Genomic DNA, 18,803 nt, shown 5'->3' on the forward strand with positions numbered 1-18,803 from the left:
TGGCTTTTACCAGATTTTTTGGATCACAGTTGCGTCACAGCCGACGTTGTTTGACTAGTTTGACCGAAGTCAAAGAAGAAGAAGAAGAAAAAGAAGAATGTGACTGTTATGCAAAAAGCCGACCTGCCACACCACAGTGCGATGCCACACATCAGTGCTGTTGCCACACCACAGTGCTGTTGCCACACCACAGTGTTCGGCTCCAGGGCACCAGCTGGATGCTATTGGGTGGAATGGTCATAAATGAGGTCTGTAGTGTAATGGCGCATTACCATCAGCAGGTGTAGGTTGGTTCAGTATGCAAAGGTGGGGCACGGTCTGCGTTTATACCGCCAAAAGTGGGCGTGACCCGGACTGAGCCGTATTGAGCCGTACTCATCCCGCAGTACTGAGTTGAGGTACTGAGACGTCTGAAAGGGTGCAGACAAGTTCGAGCTACACACGCCGTCCGTTGAATGGTCGACAGAGTCATCACTTCCTTGGTACAGGGGGATAATAAAAACAAACGCAGTACCCGCAAGGTATTTCTGTACAACGGCGAAAGCTTCGTTTATTGAAGACAATGTCATGCCAAAGTTTGACGTCCTTCTTGGACGTCCTATATTTTTGCTCTTTGTTTATTGTGTCAAATTCTTATTTTTCCTTGTATTTAATAGCAGGCTACACTGTGTCAGGCTGCTATGTGGTCACGATGCTTACGTAGCTGCCGCGGCTATCGCCATCCGGCTTAAACCTTGTCCTACCATAAGGGGACTGTCGTCGGTGGAAACGCGAGCCGTAACTGATGTGGGCTATACCGCACCTTCACTACTGGGCTGATGCACGCATAAGCTTGTCCAGGCCCAGCAAGTCAGACTCATAGCCTACATCCTGTAGGCTATGAATCTGAATTTTTAGGTAGTGGCCCTCCTCAAAATGCACCAGAATACAGGAAATCAAATCGGACCAGCGGATCCCCGTCCATTACTGCACCCCACCCACAATTTTAATCACCAGCCGCCACTGGACCATAGATGTATAAAATAGTGACCGACGATCCAGAACAGTACCTGTGTAGATATGCATATCTATTAGGGCGTTTGTGAGGTATGACGATGGCTCCCCCTAGTGAAACTGACGCTCTTCTACGCAGGGGGCCACTGTACAGTGGTCAGTGAACAGCACACACTATACATCCAATTTGACGGTCATGTGAATATTTTGGCAGTTTATTAAAAGTTGTATTAAATCAATTGATAGAGCTAAAGCAGCAGCGGGCTGTTTTAAGTGTGATTGGGGGGTTAATGTGAATGGGATTGAGAAAGAGGGTGCGGAGGGCTGGGTTGGGATCGGTGGAAGAAGAGTTAGAGGGAGTAAAACAAGACTTGCAGATAGTCATTTAAGCTTAGGGGGAGAATGTGGAGAGTCGCTGCTCAGTCTTGTGCAGGAGGGGAGGAAAGAATGACTGAGGAAATGGGGGGGGGAAAGGACTCAGGGTTCTGCTGGCTGTTGCTGTTAGTTTACATGAGGATTCATGATGCAGCAGGCAATAATGGTCGGTTCGGTTGTATGACGTAATTGTTTTCAGAGAAGGAAGTCCTTTCTTCTTTTGAGAGAGAGAGAGAGAGAGAGAGAGAGAGAGAGAGAGAGAGAGAGAGAAGAGAGAGAGAGAGAGAGAGAGAGAGAGAGAGAGAGAGAAGAGAGAGAGAGAGAAAGAGAGAGAGAGAGATGGGGTTTTTTGACCAAACGGTTCAGCCTCTTCCGGCCTGATGTTGAGAGGAAGTTGAGACACTCAACTTAAAATAAAGGAGAGAGAGAGAGAGATAGAGGGAGAGGAGAGAGAGAGAGAGAGAGAGAGAGAGAGAGAGAGAGAGAGATGGGGTTTTTTGACCAAACGGTTCAGCCTCTTCCTGCCTGATGTTGAGAGGAAGTTGAGACACTCAACTTAAAATAAAGTAGAGAGAGAGAGAGAGAGAGAGAGAGAGAGAGAGAGAGAGGGAGAGAGAGAGGGAGAGAGGGAGAGAGGGAGGAGAGAGAGAGAGAGAGAGAGAGAGAGAGAGAGAGAGAGAGCTGACACAGACCCAGAGGAACATTCTTTCCACAGAGTCACTTTTATATTTTCTTCCCTCCATTGTTCAATTCAGCAGAAAAAGGAGAAGCAGCAGACAGGAGGTGGGGCTTCTAATGGGCTTGAGAGACCAGAGGCCGAGGAGAAAAGAGTGAAGACTGAATAAACACTAGACAGCGGAGAGCCGGGGAAAGACACTCCGCTCTCCAACCCTGAAGAGAACATGGAAGAATGCAGCACTCTCCCCCGAGAGACAAGGTACAGCTCAGAGACTCCACTGAACTTTTCTTGCAATGGAATTTGGGGGGGATGGGACAGCTGTGTGTTTGTTTCTGTGTTGCGAGGGGGGAGGGCGGTTGTGGCCGTTATTGCTTTGCTTGCTGTAAATGTGAAGTTTATAAATTCCATTTAAGTTCCACATGTTCAACTGAGGAGCAAAGTTTTGGTAGCCCTTTTAACCCACTCTTGTATCATACTCCTGGCAGTCCGTGGAGGGAGGGACATTTTCTAGGTTATTCAGATCGGTCTGTCGTAAAGGTCTTTGGAACTAATGGATGTAAAAATACTTGCTTTAATTTATCATAAAGAACCACTTTCGGAATAAGTTCAAAGAACACAAAATATAACTACTCTTGTTAGTGCTTGACTTGCTTGAATAAACAACACTATACTCTGACGCACAATAATCTTGGAGTGATGCTGGATGGAGAACATTGCCTGTTTCTTAAGAAGAACTTCTTGCACACAAGGCATGATTCCTCCTCTGCCTGCACTTCTAGGCCGCTCACTTTCGGCTTAGATATCTCCTGCCATCAGACTTGGTTGGTGATCACAAATCGTCGACCAACCAAAATGCAGTGTGCTAATGGAATACTCAGGGGCCAGAAGTCTATAGGGCAGTGGCTCCAACTATTGTTGGCTGCATGAGGATGTATATGCTGTATTATATAAACTAGAAAATGCATTTCCTGCAGAAAATGTGGTGAGTGCTGTAGTGCAAAGTTGAAAATATGTCTTAGTAAATCTAGAAAGTTTAAGACGTAAATAAATGTTAAAGTTCTTAAGTCAAAATGGAGTCAACAATGTAATATGCACACCATTTAACAAATGTAAAATGGTTGGCAACAAATAAAGTAAAGAGTTAAACAAATGTGATCCAGTATGAATACATTTGAGATAAAATATAGAATGTTCTGATAGTGTGTGTGTGTGTGTGTGTGTGTGTGTTTGTGTGTGGGTGTGTGTGTGTGTGTCTTTTGTGTAGATAGCATTGTTGTTAGCATGCATCATATTTCCAATAGGTTAATCATTTTAGCCCCAGTGTAACAAGAAATAACGTAACTGTTTAAGCTTCACATGTGTTTCTAGGTTAAATATTGGCGTTGTTTAGCCTCCGCGACACCCGCAATGGTTAGCTTTAGTGATATCCACGCAATGGTTAGCTTTAGTGATATCCACGCAATGGTTAGCTTTAGTGATATCCACGCAATGGTTATCTTTAGTGATATCCACGCAATGGTTAGCTTTAGTGATAGTGACGCAATGGTTAGCTTTAGTGATATCCACGCTTGTTGGCGATCACGTGATCCGCTCTCGCCTCGATGGAGGACAACTCAAAATATATAAAACGGGTATGAAATTAAACTGATTCTGAAAAAGTATAAATTATATCGAGCTTCTGCTTTGAATTAATTGAAGACCAAAACGTGTTGATTTGTTAAATGCTTGAACAAAGGTTAACAGTTAAGAATTTACCAAGTTACGAAGTCTGAAGTAGGTGAAGTCTTCCATTGTAAAAAATATATATTTTAAAAGTATCTTAAACAGTTTAAAATGTCTTAAAAAAATGTAATGGAAGCGCGCGATTCCAAGCTAATCTGAATATTTTATATACAAATGTGGGAGGAGTAGTGTCCCAAAGTTTGTAGAGAAGAAGAACAATAGTTGAGCGCTGCATGCAGCACTTACCAATGAACGCTTGAAAATGAGAAGATGTCCATATTGTCCATGATTTTTTTAGTTCATATAATTTGTGTTTGAAATTGTAAATAATGATACTTACAAATTTTTTTTTGGAGTTTGAGTTTGAGTTCCAAATGTGTTGGGTCTGCACATCCTGGACCACTGTGGTGGTGACCCATTATGGACCACTGGGATGGTGACCCAGTATGGACCACTGGGATGGTGAACCAGTATGGACACCACCACTGTGGTGGTGACCCAGTATGGACCACTGTGGTGGTGACCCAGTATGGACCACTGGGATGGTGACCCAGTATGGACCACTGTGGTGGTGACCCATTATGGACCACTGGGATGGTGACCCATTATGGACCACTGGGATGGTGACCCAGTATGGACACCACCACTGTGGTGGTGACCCAGTATGGACCACTGTGGTGGTGACCCAGTATGGACCACTGGGATGGTGAACCAGTATGGACACCACCACTGTGGTGGTGACCCAGTATGGACCACTGGGATTGTGACCCAGTATGGACCACTGGGATGGTGAACCAGTATGGACACCACCACTGTGGTGGTGACCCAGAATGGACCACTGTGGTGGTGACCCAGTATGGACCACTGGGATGGTGAACCAGTATGGACACCACCACTGTGGTGGTGACCCAGTATGGACCACTGGGATGGTGAACCATTATGAACCACTGGGATGGTGAACCATTATGAACCACTGTGATGGTGAACCATTGTGGAGCACTGGGATGGTGAAACATTATGGACCACTGGGATGGTGAACCATTATGGACCACTGGGATGGTGAACCATTATGAACCACTGGGTTGGTGAACCATTATGGACACCACCACTGGGATGGTGAACCATTATGGACCACTGGGATGGTGAACCATTATGGACCACTGTGCGGGTGACCCAGTATGGACCACTGGGATGGTGACCCAGTATGGACCACTGGGATGGTGAACCATTATGGACCACTGTGGTGATGACCCAGAGAGCAGTTCTGATAATATGACAAAACCGTGTCAAGTGTCACTAACCTCAACACCACATCTAGTGGGATCAGCAACAAAATTTATTTATGCTGTGGTTTATTATTATTATGTTCATTTCGTTAAAAAAAAAGTACTCCCTCCCAACTTCTCATTCCCATGATATAATTCATTTTTGGAGGTATTAACAATGTACAATATGATTGGCCAACTATTTAATAAATATTTTGTTTCAATTGGAAGTTTGGGTATTATTAACGAAAAATATTTGACTAGCGGATTCAGCAAATATCCGCCCTGAGGAATACATTGAAAGAGGAAAGTAGGATAGGTAGGCGGTTAGAATGTGAGCCCATCAGCTTGGACTTTAGAGGTCAGGGGTCATCGGCTTCGGCACACACTTATACCATTCAACAAGGTATAGCATGGCCGGCTAACATGTTAGCTGGTTCGCATGCTCAGTCCCAGATAGCAATCACGCCTATTTTCATCAGATATTGCCCCCTGTAGTTCTAGGTAGATTGAAAAAATTGTAATATATTTAAAGTTAATAGTTAGTTTCACTCTGTACCCCCAGACTCTCATGGCTATGTCATGAGAAGATGTTTAATGAAAAACGATAAAGGGACAGGCAACATTCAGTTTATAAGACAAGAAATGAAAATAGAAGGTACTTATTTTGAGAAAGAAGGGAGGGAGGACTGCATATAATTGTAAAAAAGAATTACAAAAAAAAAAAGTTACAGGTTCCTAACTATATGAGACACAGTGGAGGCTTCTCCAGTGAGGAGCACTTATTTCTTAACATTGTTGAGAATAAAAAATGCCCAGACTACTGTCATGAATGAATGCCCTTAAGTATGACTACTTTAATGCCTTTGTATATGTAATGTTTGTTTCCCTGGGAAAAGGGACATTAGCCCTCCCTATCGTCTATTAAAAATGACTGCTGGAGGACGTTCCTCCTAGCCGGGCTGACGCCAGACCTCATCTCAATCTACATTGAGAGAGGTCTGGGAACCACACATTCATTTTCTCGTATTTGAGGCGTGGTTTACGATTGCCCAGAGCCGTTTATTGGGCGCTACGAATGTCTATCATATGAGTCTGTATGTAGCTCATAGCCAATCGTATCAATTATACCAGATGACGTATGTAGAGCGACAGAAATTCGATGAGGAAGAAGACGATGGGTGTGTCGCATAGACGTCGTCATCGTCTTGCCGTCCCTCCCCGTTCTGTGATTGGTTCCCTATCTAAAATCGGTTCCATGGCATCCAGGCTGCCTAGCAGCTCGAAATGAAATCACACGCAAGGCAGAATATGTATACCCAGGCTACGTTCCTCCCTCAGCCTCCACTGACTCCCATTCATTTCCTCTGCAGTGTTGGCGGCCAGTGAATAACATGGGGTTCGATGGGAGAGAGACAGAAATTCCTCTTCTGAGTGGGGTTGGCTAGCTAAGGTGTCTGAATCGAGCCAAATCTATTCACGAATAGGCTGGAGCCCTGGCTGCACTGTGAACCAATAAGAGGAGCCCTGGCTGCACTGTGAACCAATAAGAGGAGCCCTGGCTGCGCTGTGAACCAATAAGAGGAGCCCTGGCTGCGCTGTGAACCAATAAGAGGAGCCCTGGCTGCGCTATGAACCAATAAGAGGAGCCCTGGCTGCGCTGTGAACCAATAAGAGGAGCCCTGGCTGCGCTGTGAACCAATAAGAGGAGCCCTGGCTGCCCTGTGAACCAATAAGAGGAGCCCTGGCTGCGCTATGAACCAATAAGAGGAGCCCTGGCTGCCCTGTGAACCAATAAGAGGAGCCCTGGCTGCCCTGTGAACCAATAAGAGGAGCCCTGGCTGCGCTGTGAACCAATAAGAGGAGCCCTGGCTGCCCTGTGAACCAATAAGAGGAGCCCTGGCTGCGCTGTGAACCAATAAGAGGAGCCCTGGCTGCGCTGTGAACCAATAAGAGGATCCCTGGCTGTGGAGCACCCCGGAGGAGGGGGTAATCCCCTTAAGTCTATGCTATGAGAACCAGCGATACGGCACTCAGTCTATGCCTCGTTTCCACCGAGCGGTGCGGCTCTGTTCGCTTATATTGCCGTTTCCACCGAGCGGTGCGGTGCGGCTCGGTTCACCTGTATTGGCGTTTCCACCGCCAAAAGTTAGGCAAGGTCACGAAATGAACGCGCTGAGCCTACCTATTTTTTCGACACTCCTCCGTTGGGTAACCAAGCCGTCTGAAGCTTTCTTTAATAGGTCCGTGGTTTGAAAGCGTGGAGCTACACATGCTGTTATTCTGAAATCACTTTAAAAATATCCCATTTTGTGTGACCAGTTCAGTGATATCTTTGCAACACAAACAGCGAGGAGGATTGACTTGATCTATAAAGGAAGTCCCTCAATCTTAATTGGCTTAACACCATGACCAACATTCTGAAACATCCATTAACATCCACATTTGTCTCAAACAATGTGAGGCTTACAGCCCTAATGTTATTTTTGTTATTTTAGTTGTTTGTTACTCTGCCCATTCTGTTTGATATTGTGAAAAGGATGTTAGTGAATGATTCAGAGCAGGATGCATTTTAAATGGCATCACTTTTGGTCTTGTGTCTTAATTTTTCTTTAAACAACTGTAGCTGAAAATAAACCTAGCAAATTACGACCAATTGAGGGCAAAAATATTGTCCATTTCAAAGACATGCTGCCCACCAGCTTTCAAAGTACAATGCTGCCACTGGTAATATTGAATCAATTTTATTCACATAACTATCCCTCCCTACTATTTTGTAGTTCACCAAAACACCCTGAAACCACATTCTTATGCCACCATACACCAACAGTGCAAGCAGGCCAATGGCAACCAAGCACGCAGGCCTTCCTCCCTCACTTTAAAAACCACCAGCCGCCACTGATCAGACATGTGTACTTTACTATATGAATATAGGTATGATGTGTCGGATAAGAAAGGGACAGCCGGTGAACTCATAGACAAAGTGGTGCAAACAGTCACTGCTATAGAACATTCCTGAACTCGGTTGACCAAGTGCACAAAAAGTAGCCTTTGAAACAAAAGCTTCTGCTACAGCGCAATGAAATGTCGTGTAACACAAACATTTGCAGAAAGGTCTGTAAAACTACAATAGTATAGAACAAGCATATACAATTCCTATTGGTTTTAGTGTATGCATTAGTTTCTGACCTGTATTCATATTTTCCCTCTGCACAGTGCTCACCACGAGGACCCGCCCGGGGGGGACTCTCCGCCTGTGATAACTCGAATTCATCTTTTGCCCCCTAGCCAGACGAGCCCGCTGACCGGAGAGCAGAGCACCTCCCCAACCCCTCCCTCCCCACCTCTCCGGCCCTGCCTCCCGCCTCCCCCTCTACCAGTTCTCCTCCCTCTCTCCTCATGTCCGCCTCCTCCTCTCCCTTCACTGCTGCCACCCCGGCCCTCACGATCCAAACCCCCGCCCCCGCCGGCCCTGAGGCCCTCTCCTTCTTCCCTCCCTCCTCCCCACGCCCCACCGCCCTCTCCTTCTTCCCTCGGTCCCGTCGACCCTCCACCCGTCGACCCTCCACCCGTCGACCCTCCACCCCAGCCCTCATGCGACAGCGCTGGCCTCCCTCCCCCCCTCTGCCCCCTCCTCTCACCACTCGCTCCTCCGTCCCCTTCCTCCGTCACCTGCTCCAGCCTCAGGTCTTCACCTCCACTCCTCTCTGCTCCCCCACTTATTTCTTCTTCTTCTCCTGCTGCTCCCCCTTTGACCCCCTCCCACTTGCCTCCCTCTCCTCCTTCCTGCCGCCCTCGGGGCTCAGAGAGGCCGGGGGGCTTCAGCGGGAGGCTGTCGGGGAGCTCGGCAGTGTGGAGGGTCAGCCAGATGGAGCCGGAGCAGGTCTCCAGACGCCTGGAGAGGGAGGCAGCCGGGGTGAGGAGAACACGTTTCACTGCAGCAGGGGGAATCCTTTCCTACATTCATGTGTTACTTTGACTTCTGCATACAAGCCTTTGCATGGCATTTTGCATAATCTACCGTTTAATAGGATCATTTGCCCTAACACACACACACACACACACACCGCCATGTATCGCCATGCGACAACATTCACTCAGATGGCTACTAATAGCCAATCATCCAGAGACGTCACGACAGTTGTCCTGACACACCTCTTCTGTGGCGATAGCAAACGTTTGAGCATGAACAACTCTGTACTCTGCAGGTGTTCCTGGTTCATTGCAGAGACGACCAGGCCACTTTGTTGTCAGTCCGCCTCCCTAATGGACCAGGGGGAGCTGCCACGCACAACATACCAGTCAAGGAGTATGGGAAATGTAGGCCTCTGCACGTCATAAGACAGCCAACCTGGATGATAGTTCAAGGGGACTGGAAGCTATGACATTTAACTGTACAACTAATATAGTAATCAAACAGTGTTATGCAATATACGATCATGATGGATAAATAGACAGATAGATAGATGGATAGATTTAATGATTTATGTCTTTTCCTCAGTTCTGCATCTAGAGGGTTCCTGCCTGCTTTTTGACAATATCATCAAGCTAATTTCATTCTACTGTTTCAGCAGGTATTTGTGAACACATACACACACACACACACACACACACACATACACATAAATAGAATAAATTACATTTGTCTACATTTCACAGGACAAAGCATTTTTAGAACAACATGGAAGAATAATGTCTGATAACACTCTTTGGATGGTTTAGAGACATCTTACCGGTCACTCTGCGGTTACCAAAGGTCATCACCATGGCAACAAAAGAGGAACTCTCGGTGGTCTCTGCCATGGCAAAAGGTATAAACATTTACGTTGAGCATTCTGACATTTTCAAATGTAGCTAGTCGCAAGACTACCATGCTCTCTTTCGTCATATCATCCGCAAGAGCAACAACAACTGGGTTAGCTGCCCTCAATGAGCAGTAGATGTCACTGTTGCTCATGGATGTGTCTTAAAAGGAACTGTGTCCTACTTACTACCATGCTTGTGATGTTGCTGCCATCTAAAAGGTAAAAAGCTTGCAGAGTTGGTCTTGACTGTGAAGTACACAACAACAAAACATGTGGCATAGTTAGTATTGTATGCGCATTCTTTTGGAGTTCAACAAAGAACAATGTACAGGTCAGGTGTTTATGTTTTGAGATTTGTGTTTTCCATTAAAAGAACCGAAAAATAGTCAAAAGGATTTATTGAAGATATTCATTAAAAGCCCTTTCTCTCGTCCTTGTTCTGTCTCTCCAGAGTTCTTGACCACGGCTCTCCCACTGCAGGACGGTGGGACAAACGAACCGCCAGCAGCCCAGCCCCAGTTCTGTCATGTTGTCCCCAGCGTTGTGGAGCGCCTCACACACTCGGACAGCACCTGGAGCGAGGCCCCTGGGCTCACTACGGCCTCCAGCAGAGCAGCCGACGAGGGTGCCCCGAGGCCGGACTCTGGTGGTCCTCTACCACTCCAGAGAGAACCGCTGTGCCCACAGGCAGACGCCCCCCCGGCTCAGCGACACAGCCTGCTCAACGGCACCGGCGTCCAACCCCCGGACGTCATGGGCCAGAGCAGCAAGCTGAGGTTCAAGCGGCCCCCTCCGCGCCCGCCGAGTCTGTGCGCCGGGTCGCCCTGTGGCGTCGCTAGCCCCTCGGCCGTGGGAGAGGACGGACGCTCTGAGGAACTGCTGAAAGAGGCGACGAAGACAGAGACCCCGCTGTCGCCTCCTCCTCCATCAAGACCTCCTGTCTCGTGGCAGGCCAGACCCCCGGCCCCGCTGCGCCGCGCCTCCTCCAGCACCGTGGGCGAGGCAGGAGAGGCCCAGAGAGCGCCGGGTTCGCCCACCATCGGGGACCTGCTCCAGCTGGATGCCCCTGGCCCCAGCAGCCAGACAGACGGACGGCCGACGGAGGTCAGCGAGGCGGTGGAGAGGGAGGAAGATGGAGGGAAGGAGAGAGAGGAGGTAGAGGGAGCCTTGGACACCACCTCTCCAACCTTGCCCCCCCAGTCCTCGTGCAAGAGGCCCCCTCGGCCAGTCCCGCCTCCACGCAGGAAGCAGGCCCCCAAGCCCCCCGAAGCAGCAGGAGGGCCGGGGTGGACCCCCGGTCAGTGTGCAGCTGTCAGGGCGGCCCCGCCCTCGTCCGGGCGGAGGCCCGACGTGTCGCTGTACTCGCCACAGGGCGGCGCCACCGGGGGTGCCGACCCCGACTCCTGCTCTCCCAGCAGCTCAGAGGAAGAACCCGGGGAGGTGGGCCACGGGGAAGACCACAACCAGAGGTGAGCCTTCAAGGCACAGCCCCGGGGCGGGGCAGAGAGCACCGGCAGCGCTGAAATGTTGCCGCGGCTGAAATACGAAACCCCTCGACAGGGCAGACGTGTAGGGAGGGAGTGGAGAGGGCGGCTGTGTGTGAATGGTTGTCGGTTTGAACATCTCGCTCTGCAGCTCTTTGCTGCTCTCTCTCTCCCTCTCACTCAACACCTCTGGGATTGTACCTCCAGCAGCTGATGCCCTCCGCCCCCCTCCCTCTGTGCAGCGCGAGGTCCGACAGCCACCCCTCTAAGGCTGCGGTGAAGAGGACCCCGACCACCGTGATGCTGGGCCGCGCCCGCCACCGCCTCTCCTCCGTGCTGACGGGGCTCATCAGCCATGACGGCCGCCTCACACAGCGCATCGTGGAGCTGGCCAGAGACCCAATCACTTACTTTGGCAATCTGGTGAGTATATGAGTATGTAGGTTGGGCTGTGAACCCAGCCTGTTTCACTGCCTCAATTATTTCTTGGAGGAAATTATTTTGTTATTGCAATTTTCTCCTATTTTGTTGTAAGAAAAAATCGACTCCAATAAGATTATAAATTGAATAATTTATATGTTGACACTGTTTGGACGCTTTCAACTGTTGGTTCCTGGACAACTGACTTTTGCACCTGGCGTGATGTTACTCATTTTAATTCTGTGCAAGCCTTTAGGCAACTAAAACTAGTTACTGTTCTGTAGATGGCTGAATCAATGAAGTTTGCTGTTTCAGATGCTTTCTTCTACCTTTTTTAGGTCAAAGAGCACCGCTCCTTCACGCTGGAGACCATGTCCCGCCACTCGTCCACCACAGAGCTTCTCCAGGAGATCCGGACCATGATGACCCAGCTCAAGAGCTACCTGCTGCAGAGCACCGAGCTGCAAGGCATGCTGGAGCCGCAGCACCAGTACACACACGACAAGCTGGGTACGCCGACTGCCGCCGCGCCCCCGCTCGCTCTGCGTCTTCACCTGATGACGGCGGATGTGTCGGTGCTGGATGGGGTTTTAAATTTGGGATGTGAATGTCTTAGACTTATTGATTGTTGAATTATTCTAAATAAGTTAAACAAAGATAATAAGCGAAATGTGCGTGTCTGCGTGTGGGTGCTTGTGTTCCTCTTGTTTGTGTGTGTGTGTGTGTGTGTGTGTGTGTTCCAGAGAGCATAGCAGAAGCGGCGCTGTGTAAGAGTGTGTTGAAGCCCCTGAGAGAGTCGATCTACCTCCGCCTGGAGACGCTGCATTCAGAGGACGGCAGCACCCAGCGCCTGCTTCACAACCAGGTGGGATTCACTGGCACATATATATACATACACATATATATGAATATATTTATATATATATACACATCAGGGTGGAAATCTCTGTCAACTGCAGCATTTCGTCAAACAATAATCCCAGTCCAGCGGGTAGCGCGCGTACCATTAAGGGCCAGTCCTGACCGCAGCGACCTGGGTTTGATTCCTGCCCTTGTCCTCTTCCTCCCTGTCTGTCTCGCTCGACAATAAAAAGGATAAAACCTTAAAAAATATATATATGATAATATCGGACAAAAAAAAAGGTGCTGATTATTTGCGATCCAGTCACCTGTATCCATAATGTGCCTTAATATATTAATATGATATTATATCTTAATATGATATTATATATTATATCTTAATATATAATTATATATTATGCCACGTGAAGACATCAATCACCATCGGTTTGTAAAAGCAGATTGCTGGATCGCGAATAACCCCAACCTTTTCTCTCCGATGTTTTGAGTGCTTTTGAAGGTTTTATCCTTTTTATTGTAGAGTGAGACAGACAGGGAGGGAGATGGGAGGACATGCAGCAAAGGACCAGGGCAGGAACTAAACCTGGGTCACTACGGTCAGGGCTGGGCTTAAGGGTACGCAGCAGTGGGTACGCTTAAGGTCAGGGCTGGCGCACCCACTGACCTGAGGCTCCTAAAAGTGGGTATGGGTATGTTGCTTCAGCAGGTGGATAGGGACTGAGAACAGGACAGCATGATGGTGTACGAGACAGCTAGGTCCAAGCACTGGAAAACAAGGAGAAGTGCCGATGGCGCACACCAAGGGCCTCTAGGAATAGTCAAATCTCCTACCCTTTATGCCTCCTTTCCTTAACCTTCGTTAAAACGTCACGGTCAAGGAGGGATGAAAAGGTGCTTCCTTTCGAACATAGGAAAAGACAGCGCTGTTTAAAATGAATTAGACTCCTCTTTACCTAACCGACGTCATTGCGCGACGCTGGGTATTGCCGACCTCTAGCGTCTCTAGTGTGAAACCACAATTTTCCGAAGTTGGACTGCAACAACCGCTCTTTGATCCATGCGTTCTTGTCGTATTGATTTCAATCAGGTTATCGCCAACAGCGAGAATCACTTAGGTCGGACTTGGCCAGCGGGAATATTTTAGGCCAATTCCAATTCACATGTGAAAAAAAAGAGGCTAAACTTATGTTGATGTTGAAATTAACTGCCCCCAGAAGTCTTTCTTAAATGGGAAGTCGGCATTTTATTTTCTTACGGTTTATATTGTGTGCTTAATAAACAGCAATAAATTAATTCATTTCGATTAAAATTATATGTTTCTGGAATTGGTATCCATTAACATCCATTGTATTTTCTTCCCTTCTCTTCTTCTGCTTTCCCGCGTCTCTCATGCTTCTTCGCTTAGAGTCGGTAAACTTCTTCGGTGGCCTCTTGCTTTAAATATTGCCGCCGTAAAGGATTATGGGATACCACTATCTCCTTTCCTTTCGTAAAGGTTGCTCAGGAGTAACCTATGCTAAAGGAGGGTTAAGGATGCATCGAGGCTCCTTTCCTAAGCACTTCTAGAATTCTAACCACCTTTCCTCCAAGGACTTCCGGGTCATCTCCTTAGGAAAGGAAATTTCCCTCCGCAAAAAAGAGAATTCGAGGCCCCAAGTCTAGTGTGTGGCCCTTGTTATCGGTGGGACCCAGGATATGCTGAGGGAAGCTGAGACAGTTCAATAGAGAAAGGAAGACACTGGCGGATGTGCAGGTAGTGTTGTGCTGATGCTGCCACCGTGTGGCGATATGCCGGCAGGACAGCAGCGTGGGGATAGTGTTTGTGATATTGTTTTACCTTATAAACTAACAGCCTTGTAGCGGGCAGCACTGTGGATATACTGAGGGCACCGTAGGATCCCGCAGCAAGTTATTTCGACCGACAGTTTGTGAATGAGTTGCAAGAGAGATCCCGGACTTCCTTTGGTGAATATTGCAGAAGCACAATCCCGGCAAACAGGTGAGAAACGCCGGCCAATTTGGCCGCTAGTATCGGAGAGGTGAATCAGGGAGCTAGTCGAAAGCCTTGCAGTTGGTCCAGATAGCGAAAAAATTGGAGGGTAGAGGCCACAGGTAATTGGCAAGGAGGGAAAGGAATGGAGGTAGTAATTGCCAGAGTTCAGAGAGACGCAAAAACAGACAGGACAAACAAACAGACAGGCAGGTGAGAAGCGGCGACAGCAACACAAGTGTCCTCTCGACTTCCTGTGCAGCGCTGACATGAACGGGCCCAGAATGTGTTCTAAGCCTGTGTTTGTCCTAAAGTGGCACCCTGTCTAAAGGGTGTCCCCTTCATCACTGTGTGCTGGACAGTCCACAGTTCTGGGCAGCACCACCACAGCGCTTGGAGTGACCACCGCAGTGCCCGAGGCGCAGGCCATGGAGAAGATCAACGTGAAGCTGTGCAGCCTCCACCTGGAGTACTCCCCCCAGAGGAAGATCCAGCTGCTGCTGAAGACCTGCAAGATCATCTACGACTCCATGTCCGTCAGCAGTCCAGGTCACAACCCGTCACATTCAAAGAGGAAATATAGTCAAATGTACACATTCCACCAGAATGAAAGGCTCAACACTGCTCATGTTGAGAATGAACTTTGGACCAATCCCCTAACCTTCAGGGCGGGCCCACGGTGCTGACGACTTCCTCCCTGTAATGATGTACGTCTTGGCCAGATCAAAGCTCGCCCAGCTGAGGCTGGATGTGGAGTATATGATGGAACTAATGGACCCGTCTCTGACACTAGGAGAAGGTAAACCCCGTACTCGCACGCCTACACGCCTAGACGCAATAACAGAATCCGAAACAACCGTGTGTGTGTGTGTGTGCGTGTGTGTGTGTAGGGTCCTATTACCTGACAACCACCTACGGGGCTCTGGAGCACATTAAGACCTTCGACCAGCAGAGGGCGGCGACGCGGCAGCTCAGCAGAGAGGTGCAGGACTCCATCAACCGCTGGGAGAGACGGCGCACCCTGAACAAAGAGCGCATGGCCCAGGGCTCTGTGCAGGTATGAGTCCATACCACGCCTCTGTGGGTGTCATCCGTTCTACCTGCTGGGCTTCCATGTGCTGATTGGAACCAACAGGAGCGTTGTTTCAGTTGTGTGCCTTTGTTTACAACTAGTGCAGTGTTCGTTCAAAGCGTGCCTGTTCGTAACAAACCGATGGCCTGAACTCCGGAATTGCTGCTTACAGCTTTCTCTGGAACCGCTCACCCAATCCACTTCACACTCGAAACTCGACACTTCCTTTGGTCCTCAGCAATACGTGCGCCAAACGCAAAGTCAATCGTTGTAACGGTTGTCAGAAGAATTGAAGGATAGTGTGGCTCGGTGAGTGGCCCGCCTCCCCCCAATCAGAACACGTCCTACCCGCTTCAGCCAAAAAGGCATGTTTATTCAAATATAAAGAAGAGTGTTGGCTCCTCGAGCCTTGGAGGAATATACGGGCGTGTCCCTCTGGGCGGAATCACGTCCAACTGGTATTCCTCCATCTCAAAGACCGGTCTCTTCACCCTAGAACCACAACAGCCTTGATAGAGCCTTGAATCCGGCTATTTGAGCCTGGCTTCTCAACCTGCTGCTCAGGAGATTGAATCCCGCTAATTGGTGAAAGCAGTGATGCGCTCACTGGCACCACCTGGGGGATATGGGCGGTATAACCCGTATACCACCTCTCCCCTGGGCCTCCAGGGTCTCTGTGCCGGAGCCTGGTTGCCACAATAGACACCCATACAGAGACTCCACTTATTATAGCGGGATAGATATGCTGTATATAATCACTCTTGTTCCAATATGCTGTTGCGTGTGGGGTATGTTCTGCAGGACTTTCTCACAGTGTGCTGCCCAGAGGTCGGGTCCAACCCCAGGGCTCTGGGCGTTCTCCCGGGCACCAGCGTCCATGAGCTGACTGCGCAGTGCGCCTCACGCTTTGAACAAGGTCGGTCCCCAACGCTGTCCTCAGGGGCTGGGGGGGCGTCAGTCCGTCGCATGGTCCCAGCCGTTACCTTGAGTGACCTGGGAGGTTTGTTTCAAAAGGATTATTGTAGAGGCACATAGGAACATTGTCAATGCGGGTACTGTTGAGCAAAGAATTTAGTCGTCTCATCTCATAGCTTGTGAGTTGCTAACGAAAAAAGCTGCTTATTTGTGCCCAAAGTTTTTAAGTAGGACTGCTATACTTCGTATTATGGCTAAATAGGAATTACCTTGATCACTTTAAAGTGCATGTTCACATTAGATCACAGTTTTCCTGCCATTTAAAGGTTAAAGGCAATGTAAAAATCTATAAATGAATCTGTTCTAATTCTAATGTTTGCTTTAACGGTGCAGTGTCTTTGATTAAATTGCATCTAGAGGCGAGGTTGTAGATTGCAACAAACTAAATCCCTCCCCTTTCCCTGTGTTTACTTGTCCCTAATAGACTCCTACATTATCAGTTTGTTTATGGACGGCCTCATCCGGCCCCTGGCACCGACAGAGCTGGCTCTGGGTGTGAAGAACAGCCTACCGCCAGGGGGCTACTGTTTCGTGTTCCACCCAGCCCACCTTCTAGCTGACGTCCAGACTAGCATCGCTCCCCCTGTGGATCCCAAACAGGTCCTCGATAGTGATGGTCCTGGGGAAACTGGGAACCAGGACGACACGAAAACGGTTCTGACATTGGACGACGCTATTCAGGAGCAAGCAGGGGAAAGTCTGATCAGTTTGTAACTCTTTGGAAGGGCTTCAACAAACAATTTATATTGGCACAGTATTACAACATCATCACGGTTTACATTGTTTACATATGGAAAGCCTATTTCTGCTTAGGTTTCTAAACATAATGGCAAACAGAACAGCCAGAATGTCGAATAGCTCCTTCCTATTATCTTCTTTCTAAATTCATGTTTTCAATGTTACAAACTCCAAAGATCTCCAAGCAAATGCCATAGCATAAAAATTGAAAATATACACACAATATGTACAGTAATATTACATTATCATCTATAATGCTCTGTTCTTAAATGTAAAACAGTTGCGAGAGACTTGTTGCAACAAGAACATTTGGAGAGATAAAAAAAAAAAAAAATCTAAAGTTCAATCATTTTATCGTAACATGTTTATAAAATTAAGAAAAGTAGAAACATTACAAGCTGGCAACTCCATAATCAATCCTTCACTATGTTTATGTAAATAAATTGTTATGTTTTCCCTATGTTGTTTAAACTACTTTTTTAAAAAATATATTTCAAAAACTAAAACTACAGCATCAATATACATTTGCCCTATGTACTACCTTTCTACTGCAGCACAACTGGAACGTTTTTCAAGAATAAAACGTGCCCATTCATGTTCATTCAGTCCATTTAAATATAATCCGTCTAAAAGCCAGAATGGCATAAGGTTCACATAACACAGATAATGATGCCATTCTCAATGTGGTGTCAGATGTGTGTTGATGTGCACACCTGGAGAAAGCAACAAAAAAATAGAGATCAAGATGAATTCAAACTAAAATGATGAACAAATGCAGGAGAAAAACGAGTGCTATTTTCTTTTTGTTTGTAGGATGTATACATATCCACTGAGGAAATGGGGAAATACAAAGTTGTTCGACAAATAAGAGGAAAGATACATAGCATTTTCTAGTAATGGTATAACAGCCGTGTCATGGCTTGGACTGTGGCTGTAAAAAGCTTGTTAGCCTCCTAACATCCAGAGAGTTCCGGAACTATTGTGAAGATCAACTGCTTCTTTTTCAAGGGTGCCTAGCAAAGCCACTGTGGTAACGAGGTCCAACAGCAGCTCCTAAATGCTAACAAGCTTCTGGTACGCCATCAAATCGCTGGAAATAATAGAGCACCACATGACCTTAAAGAAAGCCCTACAGTTTAAATTGAAGCTACTACATAGGTGTCAACAAGCTTCATAGCAATCTTGTTCATTTGTCTTGTATAGCTTCTGACTGCTGATGCCGACCAAACGGTGGTAAGGACGTTGATGTATTGCACGTTATTTCTAAACCGTATTCAAAATTTCTCGGTTAAACACCGCACTCATTGATCTTTGTTTTCCATTAGAATTCCAAATTAAAGTAGTCTGACACAGACACAGTTCAGACTTTACCATGTGGTAGTGTTGATCATCCACAAGAATGAGAGTAACTCTCCCTTGACTAA

The 18,803-nt window shown here is 47.6% G+C and overlaps 1 protein-coding gene across 1 annotated transcript; it reads left to right on the top strand.

Annotated features, from left to right (window-relative positions):
• Positions 1-1,985: 1,985 nt before the first annotated feature.
• rin3 (Ras and Rab interactor 3) lies at positions 1,986-17,839 on the top strand. Its single transcript, XM_079752498.1, has 14 exons — positions 1,986-2,305; positions 8,323-8,950; positions 9,243-9,354; positions 9,536-9,608; positions 9,757-9,845; positions 10,291-11,308; positions 11,566-11,746; positions 12,082-12,253; positions 12,487-12,608; positions 14,957-15,143; positions 15,262-15,393; positions 15,485-15,651; positions 16,468-16,582; positions 17,066-17,839. The coding sequence occupies exons 1-14, from the start codon at positions 2,271-2,273 to the stop codon at positions 17,353-17,355; spliced, it is 3,321 nt and encodes a 1,106-aa protein (XP_079608624.1). The 5' UTR covers positions 1,986-2,270; the 3' UTR covers positions 17,356-17,839.
• Positions 17,840-18,803: the final 964 nt, after the last annotated feature.

Source organism: Pollachius pollachius (genome assembly GCF_949987615.1).
Source record: "Pollachius pollachius genome assembly, chromosome: 15".
NCBI lineage: Eukaryota > Metazoa > Chordata > Actinopteri > Gadiformes > Gadidae > Pollachius > Pollachius pollachius.

Excerpts from the sequence above, each read along its gene's own strand:
- rin3 (XM_079752498.1), top strand. The coding sequence starts at position 2,271 with ATGGAAGAATGCAGCACTCTCCCCCGAGAGACAAG. Across the intron at positions 11,747-12,081 it reads TCACTTACTTTGGCAATCTG|GTCAAAGAGCACCGCTCCTT; the intron begins GTGAGTATATGA and ends TACCTTTTTTAG. Across the intron at positions 15,144-15,261 it reads CATGTCCGTCAGCAGTCCAG|GGCGGGCCCACGGTGCTGAC; the intron begins GTCACAACCCGT and ends CCTAACCTTCAG.